General features: G+C 39.9%; 1 protein-coding gene across 2 annotated transcripts in view; it reads right to left on the bottom strand.

Annotated features, from left to right (window-relative positions):
* Positions 1 to 2,726: 2,726 nt before the first annotated feature.
* Positions 2,727 to 11,420, bottom strand: part of Vps26a (VPS26 retromer complex component A) — a 31,072-nt gene continuing 22,378 nt past the window's right edge. For both annotated transcript variants that reach the window (XM_075980142.1, XM_075980144.1), the window contains 4 exons: positions 10,665 to 10,771; positions 9,339 to 9,407; positions 5,876 to 6,018; positions 2,727 to 4,320 (listed from right to left, as the gene is read on the bottom strand). In XM_075980142.1, coding sequence (XP_075836257.1) covers positions 4,207 to 4,320; positions 5,876 to 6,018; positions 9,339 to 9,407; positions 10,665 to 10,771 — 433 coding nt within the window. In that variant the 3' untranslated portion in view covers positions 2,727 to 4,206. The remainder of the gene's footprint in view (positions 4,321 to 5,875; positions 6,019 to 9,338; positions 9,408 to 10,664; positions 10,772 to 11,420) is intronic.

The raw sequence follows: 11,420 nt of genomic DNA, 5'->3' as shown, positions 1-11,420 counted from the left end.
TCAACCAACAGTGAGGAAAAGGGAGACCCCACAGATCTGCAAACCCACCCTCCCTCTCTTCCTAGGACAAGAGGTCTATATCTACATGAGCAAGTACACTCCTGCGCACACCCTTCTTCCCTATCTTAAACTCAAAGATCTCACTTGAGATCTTCTCTTCTTGTAGGCTTCTCCAGTCTGGTCCCTTTGACTTTTTGCTTCCTAGAGTCACATAAACCTTTCTCCACAATGGAGACTAACCATTCCAAACCTAAACCTACAATGCATGTTAAATATTTTCCTCTCAGTTTTGGGGGAAATTATTGCGTTATTCTTACTAAAGGAAAACTGCATGCTTTTTGTGAGGTCAGTTGGTCCTCATATAAAGTGGGCTGGCCAGCAGCTCCCTGGACCACACCACTGCCTGGCTCAAGGTCACAGGTCCCCAGAACCTCAGTCAGTTCCCTTATATGGTCATTGGCTAACTGTTTGACAAAATCCCTATACTTGGCTCAAAATCTGTGCCCTCCAAAACCATCCTACTGTCCTAGTCCAGTTTCCACTTTGGAAACTCTGGTTAGCTCACCCTAACCTCTTCACCCACTTTTGACCCTGAAGATTCCCTTCCTCTGCCTCAGAATTCCCTCCCTACTCCCAGGTTCTCCCATTTCTTTCTAACTCAACCTCCCTCTTCCTCCTATCTCTCCTTGTCCACCTCCCCCAGCACTGAACTTGAAAATTCACAGACTTGGCTAGGCACAGTGGCACACAAAATCAATCCCAGCACTCAGGAGGGAGAGGCAAGAGTAATTCCAGGTTTGAGGCCTGCCTGGTCCATAAGAGTTTCAGGCTAGCCAAGACAACTGAGACCCTGTCTCAAAAAACCAAGGTTCCCTGGGACAGCCTTACTAGAAAGTCAGATGGACCAAAAGTATGTATGGAGCAGTATATATGGACTGGACATGACTAGAGCTGAAGATGTGTTCTGCAATGTAAAAGCTGACTATGCTAATCAGTAGCCAACTTTTGACAATTTCAGGACATTCAAGTCTTTAAGAAAAATAAATTGTACTTAAGGATGTGTATTTTCCTCACTATGCTTTTGCATATGCCTGAAAATCTAAAATCTGTAAAGTTGCAGCAGAGGTATAAGCCACTGGAGGATGCATTCATATAGTGGTACAGCAAGTAACTTTCCCTTACACTCTAACTGAAAGTCCCATATCCATATTAAAGAGGTTCAGGCACGCCGATCCCTCACCTAGGAGATGACCCTTCCTGGAACTAACCAGGAAGATGGACTTATTCCCAAGCAGTAAGTGGGCACCATGCCTAAGCTACACAAAAGCTTATGCATTTTCCCAGAGATGCTGTTCTTTTTAAGAAGGTACATAAGCACAGAATTCTACTCACTCCTTTTGAGTTGTGTTTTGGAAACCTTTATAGGTGTATGGTCACAAGGGCCTTCCTCTTTCTTTCATCATTTAGTGTAAAAGTACAGAGAATCAGGCACGGTGCTTCATGTCTGTAAACGCAGCATTCAAGAGACTGAGAAAGGTGGTGCGTGCCTACACAATGTGGGGAGGGGAAGACAGGGATCAGACCTTGGTTAGATAAGGAATTCAAAGCTAGCTGGGCTATAAGACCCTACTTTAATTTTTTTTTTCCAGACAGGGTTTCTCTGTAACAGCACTGGCTGTCTTGGAACTTTTTATAGACTAGCTGGCCTCAAACTCACAGAGATCCACCTGTCTCTGCTGGGATTTATTTTTAAAAGGTATTTCGAGGTCATCTGAAGCCATATAGCCTTGGCTGCATGAGACCATCTTAAACAAAATAAGAAACATGTTCAGTGTCTCTTCAACCGTAGGTAATTTTGTTTTTATGTTATGTCCAATACATAGAGGGTTTTTTTTTTTGGTTTTTTTTTTTTTTTTTTTTTTTGAGATAGAGCCTCATTATATAGCTCTAACTAGCCTGGAACTACGTAGACCAAAATGACCCTGAACTTGTGGTAATCCTCCTGCCTCTGCATCTCAAATACTGGGATTACAGCTATGTATCACTACTCCCAGTGAGATTCTGATTTTACTGTCTAGGTGAAATCTAGGCATGACCATTTTTTTCAAGTTCTTGAAGTAATCCCAACATTGGACTAAGACTGAGAATCACTATGACACTATGTATGTCAGTGGACAAATTTAGCTCATAGTTTGTTATTGTTTTTTTATTTACCAACTTTTAAGTGAAATCCTAAATACAGAGTTGAGAAAAATTTTCAAATTGGTCATGCACCAGAAAGTCTCAAGTGGAGTAAAAAAGCATTTTATATGAATTTTTAAGGAAACTAATTAAAAGCATTATATAACTAGTTAAAACTGAAGCTGGTGGAGCTGGAGAGAGAGCTCAGTGGTTAATAGCACTGGCTACTCTTCCAATGGACCTGGGTTCTGTCCTAGCACCTCCATGGCTGCTCACAACCATTCGTGACTTCAGTTCCAGGCGGTCTGATGCCCTTTTTCTGCCCTTCTTGGGTACTGCCCATTATGTCTGGACATTTACACATTCAGGCAAAACAGCAATACACATAAAATAAAAAAATAAAAAACTTAGCAAACCTGAAGCTACATACTATTTATAAAAACTCACTGTTATGTCTTCCTAAACCACTGGCAATCCTGTGTTCAACGTACTAACAATGAGAAGATTTGAGAATAAAGTCATTTTACTCAGACTACAAGCACAGATTTTGTTTCAAATTATTTATTATATATCATAGTTGCACAACTTGAGGCTGGTTAAATACAATTGATTTTCAAAATCTCTGAATATTCCTAGATTACTACATGCAAGTGACCATGAAAATATTTGGCATTTTGAAAATCTGAAACTCTGAACAGGCACTTACATGAAGGGAAACATGGCCATTCTTAGAAATCCACATTACAATAGCTGCTCCAGGACGCGGTATGTGGAACCTTGGCCAGGGTTGGTTGCTGGCCATTTTATCAAAGCGCCATCATAGTAAAATAGATTTAAAGAAATGTAACTCGGGCTGTTCAGCTTCCTCAGAAAGTAAGGCTAACTGACAAAACTTGCACTGAGGTGTGTCAAGAATACTGGTAGGAAAGAAAAATGAACTGAGTAACTCCCACACAGCAGGCTTGTCTTGCCCCATGTTCCACATTAGTGTATCTGTGCTCAGATGACTACAGCCACCTTCTTCAGAGACACTGGACAAATGACCTGAATTTAGTGTTTTTGGTTTTTTGTTGTTTTTTTTTTAATGGACTAGGTGATGTTTAATTGAGTTTGAACAAACCAATGTTCCAGTTAACCAGAAATTGTCCAGATCTGGTGGATCCCTGTATTTGCTTCACGGGGCCTCTTATCCCCAAAGAAATATATGCATACATATGGTGAAGAGTCCTTAAATTAAAAAGTATATACATGTTTCAAAGTACTTATGGAAAAATGATACAGGGCTAAGGCGTTCTAAAATGCCAACGTGTGAGCTCCACACTGCAGAACCTACATGGTAATACAGAAATAGCAAAAAAGGTTAACATGGGGGAAGAGGACCACAACCACATGCCATGTACGCTCTTGGTTGGAAAATTTTAATACACCTCAGAAGAGCCCAAAGATTAAAATTCAGGAAGCCGTGAAATGGCAGATCCAGAAGCATCTACCATGCAACACCAGATTGGTTTTTGATACACATGTAAAAACAATTCTCAAAAGTACTGAGGAGCCGTGCCTTAAAACTATGCAAGACATAAGGACTGCTCAGGTTTTCTCATTTTACTTAAACAAAAAAAAATATTTAATTTTTTGCACATAGAGAATAAGAGGTAATCATTAGCATGAAAAAAGAGAAAAGAAATTTCAACATTATGTATAAAGGAAACAAAATTACAAATACCAGCCTACTCACATGAAAATCCTTAATGTTTTTTGCTGATGCATCTGAGTGCTTATCAGTGTGCAGTAAAAAAGAAAACAAAAAAGGCAGCTTAAGAATTCTCCAGTGTTTCCAAGAAAGCACTTTTTAAAATGTATATACACAAAGAATCTTTAATCATACTGTAAGATAAATGCAGCACTTGAGGATAAGGAAGACTAGCAGACAGAGTTGGACTTTCCCCAGGCTGTTACCATCTTTAGTCCACTGAGCTTCAGCTCTTGGCTACAGTTCTTGTTCTTGCTGCTTTTGTCCTATTCTGCTTACATCTCGGGCTGTTCCACAGATGCCTGTGATTCTGGAGATTCAAACCGCTGGTGAAAGTTCGTCCTCTGTTTTCTCAGTTTTTCAGGTGCTTTTCTCCACAGGATGATCTCCTAGGGGAAAATATAAGATAGCAGTAATATTGAAGTTCTCTGTTACGGCTTAGATTTTTACTATGAAAATACTGGCTGCAGGAAGCTGTAAAACAATCTCAATTCCCCCATCAAAGTCTCCAGCCGTCCTGACTCTTCCTGTTCCCACCTGCACTCATGTTCAACACCACCAAAAAATCCACCCTAGCACAAAGTCTTAGTTGTTATTGCTTTAGAGAATCCCCCAAATCTGCTGCGGTTCCATTGCTTTCATTAAGGTCAAGCCCTTGTCATGGCCTTAGAACATGGAACCTACTTTCTGGGAAACAGCTTTTCTTGTTCTAATTTATCCTTCATATCACTGCCGCATTATTTTTACTTGTACATTTCACATGTGTATGTATGCACTTGTGTGCCACAGCATACATGCACAGGCTAAAGAACTTCTCGAAGTCAGTTTTCTTCTTCCACCTTGTGGGTTCTGGGGGATGAATTCAGGTTTTCTGACTTGGCAGCAAGCATCTTTTCCCAGTGAACCATTCACTGGACCCCAAGTTGTCTGTTGTTTTGTTTTTTAATTTTGTGTGTATTGGTGTTTTGCCTGCAAGTATGCCTGTGTGAGGGTGTCAGATTCTCTGGAACTCGAGTTACAGACAATTGTGAGCTGCCATGTGGGTGCTGGGAATCGAACTCAGGTCCTCTGGAAAAGCAGTCAGTGCTCTTAACCGCTGAGCCATCTCTCCAGCCCCCACATTATCTGTTTTATAGACATTGCTTGTATTACTCTTTGATAGTTCCTAGTACCTCCAGGATAAAATTCCAAACATGTGAAGCCCCCCATACCTTATGCTAATTTACTAACTCCTTCTCTCCCAAACTGAGTTACTCTCTGCTCTGTATGATGCATGACAACTAAGCTTGCTGTACCTCTTCCCACTAATGCCTTCCAATCCCCATGGTGCTGTCTACCAGTCAATCCCGAAATCTCTCTTTTAAATTCCTGTTTGAAGACATAACTGGCTGGCCTTTTCGTTTGTTTGCTTAGATTTATGTTTTGTGTGTGGGTGTTTGGCCTGCATGTGTGTATGTGCATCATGTGCATATTCGGTGCCTAGGAAGGCCATATGACCCACAGCTGGGTGCTAGGAACCAAATCTGGGTTCTCTGCAGAGCGACAACTGCTCTTAACTGATGAGCCATTTCTCCAGTCCCTTATTTAGTTCTTATGAGATAAGTTCTTACTATGTAGCCCAAGTTAGTCTCAAACTGTGATTTTCCTGTCTCAGCCTCCAAGTGTTAGAATTTCAGGCATGAGCCACCATGCCCAGCTAGCACAGAATAATCTCTAACTTGGCTATGAAACACTCTATTATTAATCCACTTTACACTGAAGAAAACCATTCTAATTACAGCCCTATTCAAGACGCCGTAAAGGCTATTTAATTCTCCAATGAAAAGTTCTATGTTACACTTAAAAAACGTGTCAGAACTGGGTATTCCACAGGACATAACAACTACTTATTAAAAATAAAGTGACAACCTCAAAATCTATCAACTACAGACAATTGAAGCCTACCTGCTGCTTGAAGTACCTTCTGTCTTCCTCATCAACAAGCACCAGGTTCAAAAAGTACCTTACTGAAAACTTCTTGTTCACATCTCTCATTGTGGGAGTTGGGTCATACCCTGCTAAGAACAATCTTATTGGAATAGATTCTCCTGAAAGATAAACAATATCCATTATTCTCAAATAATTAGATATAATCACATAAAACTTAGGACTAAGAAGCCAAGTGGACACCAGTGCTTTGGTTCCACCCAAGATGCAGCACACACACATGCACACATGAACATACAAAAAAAATGACATACCTTCATCTAAAAATATAATAGACTGGAGAGATAGCTCAGTAGCAGAATACTTGCCTAGCATGTTCATAATTCTATGTTCAATCTTCAATACCAGGAAGAAAAATGTTACTGAGATTTTCATATTTTCTATCCTCCCTTTGTCCCTCTTTTTCTCTATCCTGGCCCTCTTTTGAAATAGGGTCTCCCTAAATAGTAAAGACTAGACTTGACTCTCAAGTCTTCCTGCCTCTGCCTTCCAAACATTGGGGTTAACATTCATGGAAACACTATGCTGAGCCATATATATTCAGTATTATCTAAATATTTGAAGTAGCATACATAAATTATGAGTAATGGTTTCCATTTGGAGACTTTCAAGTATATAATGTGTTTTGATCATTATCATGTTTACTCTTCATTACACTCTCCTGCAGCCTTCCAACCGCCAACCCCTGCTGATCTATTTCCCCTCTTCCCAGTTAGTCACCTCTTCTAATTTCATTGTGTGTGTGTGTGTGTGTGTGTGTGAGAGAGAGAGAGAGAGAGAGAGAGACAGAGAGAGAGACAGAGACAGAGAGAGAGAAACACCAACGAGTTCAATTAGGGTTACTTACAGGAGCATAGGCAAGCATTATTTATACAAGTGTGGATATCTTACTAGTGACTAAACCACTGAAGAAAATGTCTCTCCCTCCCCAGCACCCATTACCTGCCTGTAGGTTCTGATGAAAGAGCATGGCTTAATGAGCCCCTCCACAAAGGCACCTTTGCCCAATGAGCCATCTTGTCTGGCCCCCATTATTTAACTTTTATTTGTAGGGTTTTTTTTTTTTTTGAGGCAGTCACACTATAACCCAAGCTGGCTTTGAATGCACAGCTATCATCCTGCCTCAGCAACCTGAGGGTTAGGATTTCATTTACACAAAATCTATATTTTACATAAAAATTTGAGGTTCTGGTATTTTACAAACTAATATTGCATTGAACAAAAGTGCATGTGTGTGGGCATGGGAGTCTGAAAGGCCTGGGTCAAATGCCAACTATACAGTGACAGTGACTCTGTAAGCTGTAGCAAATGTTTTCAATTCTCTGCACTTTTTCTTTTTTCATCTGGAAAGACATAAGTAGTTTAAAGAACAGTAAGGAACTTAATGACACCTAAAAACTATAATATCTTATTCACAATTGGCACTCAACAAAGATTAGCTCCTTTCTGAAGTAATTTGTACTAGAGTAAGAAAACCTAAGGACATGTCTTAGGTTACCTTCTATTGTTAATATAAAGACTAAGGCCAGAAGCAACTTAGGAGGCAAAGGGTTTATTTGGCTTACATATCCCAAATCACAGTCTACTGAGGGAAAACAAGCAGAAACCTAGAAGCAGGACTGAAGTAGAGGCCTTGGAGGAATGCTGCTTACTAACCTGCTCTTGCCATAGCGTGCTCCACTTTGCTATCTTATATAATCCAGGTCCACCTGCCTTCCCACATCCATCATTAATCAAGAAAAGACTTTCTGACAGGCCAATCTTACAAAGGCATTTTTGCAATTAAGATTCTCTCTTCCCAAATATATGTAGGCTTGTATCAAGTTAACAAAATCAACCAGAATACTGGTTTCATTGGCCTACTGACTAAAGGTTATCAAGTAATGTAAACAAGCCATGGTGTGCATGCCTGTAGATCAGAAGTTCAAAGTCATCCTTGGCTACAGAGTAATTCTCACCAGCTTGACCTTGTCTAAAACAAAAGACCATAAAATTCAATGCCTTCCTGGGCAATTTAGGGAGACTCTATCTCAACAACAAAGGGCCAGTCATCCAGATGGCTTAGCAGGGAAAGGCATTTGCTGAGCAGTCTGAAAACCTGAACTCCATTCCTGGGACCCACAGAGAAAGGAGAAAAATCAACCAAATCCTGAAAGTTGTCCTCTGACCTCCACACATAGCCATGGCACAAGTGTCTGCATTGAAACACACATAATAATAATAAAATGGAAAGTTTTTTAAGTTAAAAGATGGGAGAATACACACACACACACAGCCCAGTAGTACAGTGCTTGCCTAGTATGCATGAGGGGCTTGGATTTAACCTCTAACACTGAAAGAATAAAAATATCATCGCAAGCTTTTTGTTTTTAACTTTTTTTAACATTTAATATTTATTTATTTATTTTATTTATTATGTATACAATATTCTGTCTGTTTGTATGTCTGCAGGCCAGAAGAGGGCACCAGATCCCATTATAGATGGTTGTGAGCCACCACATGGTTGCTGGGAATTGAACTCAGGACCTTTGGAAGAGCAGGCAATGCTCTTAACCTCTGAGCCATCTCTCCAGCTCCTGTTTTTAACTTTTTTGTGTTTTGTTTTTTTTGTTGTTCTTTGTTTTGTTTGTTTGAGACAGGATCTTTCTTTGTAGCCTTGACTATCCTGGAACTCTATGTAGACCAGACTGGCCTCAAAGTCACAAAATCTGCTGCTGTCTTCTAAATTCTGGGATTAAAGGTATGTGCTACTATGCCCAGGCATTATTAATTTTAAGAATTCATACTTTCATATTGAATGAAGAGTAAAGTTCAGCTGCCATGAACACTGCCATCCACATACACAGAAGTAAGTGAAAGGCTTCGAGAAGGCTAGGAAGTAAAGGCATTTGCCACCAAGCCTGAAGACATAATTGAAGCAGAGAACCATCTACAAGTTGTCCTATGACATCGACATGCAGTGCAAGCACACACCCCTCCCCACACATGAATAAATCATGTACAAAAAGATTTTTAAGGGCTGGAGAGACGGCTCAGCAGTTTAAGAGCTGCTCTTCTAGAGGACCAGGTTTGATACCCAGCACCTACGCAGCAGCTCACAACTGTCTGTAATTTCAGCTCCAGGAGATCCGATGCTCTCTTCTGGTCTCCACAAGTACCAGGCATGCACATGGTACCCACATACATGCAGACAAAATATCCATACACATAAAAAATAAAATTAATTAAAAAATATTTTGAAGTAAATGAATCCAGATGCAGTGGTGCACACCCATAACCCCAGCACATGGGAGGCAGAGGCACGAGGATCACACCAGTTAGTTAAGGCCAGCCTGGTCTAAGGAGAAGTTACAGGGCAGCCAGGGATGTTCAGGAAGACGTCTATCAAATAGGAAGTAGCAGATGAATGAAACTGACTTACCTTTCACTGGCGCACCATCCATTATCTCATATTTAGCAATTGTTTCTGTTTCTGTTGTGGTGCTGGGTCCTAGTATAATGGTAGAAATGACATTGATTTGAATATTCCCGGAAATAAAATCTCTGTCCTGTTTCTGCTGATTACTGCATTGCTACCTTATGCTCTGCTGGCCATTCCCTACTAAGTTCTGTTCTACTCTTATCACTCAGCTGCATACTTGTCTCCCCACAGGTAGATGCAGCTCCGTCAGCCTCACATAGCTCCTGCCATCCTTCCTACTATATGCTAAAAGAGAAGGTACTGACATACATAACTTAACATTATATCAAGGTTTTCTCTGAAATTTTCAAACTATCTCCCACAGAGTCAATTTTAACATGGAGAAAACACCAAGCTGAATACTTAAATGACACGCATACAAAACTTTGGGATTAATTATCTATGATATTTCAACCCATATCTAAAAAATGAGGACAGTTCAAAGTTTAAAATAAAAACAGCTATATTAAGAGCTAAGGGTGAAGTTCAGCAGTAGAGCGTTTGCCATGCATGTTGCTCGTTATTTTTAATGTCTCTTTTGAGACAGGGTTTCTCTGTGAAATAGTCTGGGGCTGTCGTGGAATTCTCACTGTAGACGAGGCTGGCCTCGAACTCACAGAGATCCACCTGTCTCTGCCTCCCAAGTCCTGGGGTTAAATGTGTGCGCCACCGCCGCTGGCTGTTTTGTGTTTTGAGACATGGTCTGGCTATGTAGCCCAGCCTGGCTTCTTTTTCAGCCTCCCTGTACTCTCAGTACTTGGAAACTGAGGCAAGAAAAGTTGGAGGCAGCAACACCTCGTCTTTAAAGAAGAAAAGATCAGATTTTTGTAAATACCCATTACAAAATCATTTTAACAGAGGCTAGAGAGATGGCTCAGTAGTTAAGAGTACTGGCTGCTCTTCCAGAAGTCCTGAGTTCAATTCCCAGCAACCACATGGTGGCTCACAACCATCTGTAATGAGATCTGGCACCCTCTTCTGGCGTGTGAGCATACATGGAAGCAGAATGTTGTGTATAAAATAAATAAATAAATCTTTAAAAAATTTCATTTTAACAATCAAGCTGGTCTTAATACCTGCGCTCAAGTGATGCTCTGGCCTCAGTCTAGAGGGGCTTGCCACTATATTCAGCTAAAGAACTGTTTTTTAAAAGCACTGAATTACAGCAGAATACTAAATAGCAAAGTTAATATCCACTGTAGATTCCAAATTTGTGTTAACATTCTATGACTTCTACATTTTCAACAAGGAATTTTAATTTTAATTAAATTTTTTTCTTCGACTTACCAATTCCTGTGATCTCTTTCTTGATGAGTTGTAACTCCATGTGTTGTATTTTTATTCTTACTAATAAAAAGTAAATTTTTCCAACAATCACATCCTTTAAATGATACCTATTTGGAAAGAATATGTATCATACACTTCAGTTTAAAAAAAAAAAGAGACAAGTTAAAAAGGTAATAGATTACCTCAAGGAAAATAACTATCTCAAAATACCATTGAGACTATCCATATTCTTTAATGTCTTTTCTCAAAGAGTATTAATCAGTTCGTTATGCAAATATGAAATCAAACTTTTACTTGATGGTCAAATATACCTGGAGAACTCAATAGCCAGCCCAATTAATGATCTCTCTTTAAAAGTTAGTTTTCATAGCCAGGCAGAGGTGGCACACACCTTTAATCCCAGCACTCAGGAGGCAGAGGCAGGAGGATCTCTGTGAGTTCCAGGATAGCCTGGTCTACAGAGTGAGTTCAGGACAACCAGGGTGACACAGAAAAAAACCTGTCTCAAAAACCAAAACCAAAAAAGTTAGTTTCCAGAGCACTCAAGCACTTAACTGAATAAAAAGTTAAGCTCTTATGCTTGATGTTTACATAACTATATATATATATATATAGTTTTCAGCACTAAAGTCCTTACTCAGAACTCAATAGTATTAGTGTGATAAGGGCTGAACAGAGAGCAGCTAACCAATCATCTAGTCAAAGAGACCCAGGTGCTATGTTCAGGGGTTAAGTTTGCTGCATTGTATTAAATAA

The sequence above is a fragment of the Microtus pennsylvanicus genome, chromosome 7 (genome assembly GCF_037038515.1).
Source record: "Microtus pennsylvanicus isolate mMicPen1 chromosome 7, mMicPen1.hap1, whole genome shotgun sequence".
Classification (NCBI taxonomy): domain Eukaryota; kingdom Metazoa; phylum Chordata; class Mammalia; order Rodentia; family Cricetidae; genus Microtus; species Microtus pennsylvanicus.
This window is presented reverse-complemented; position numbering and strand designations above follow the sequence as displayed.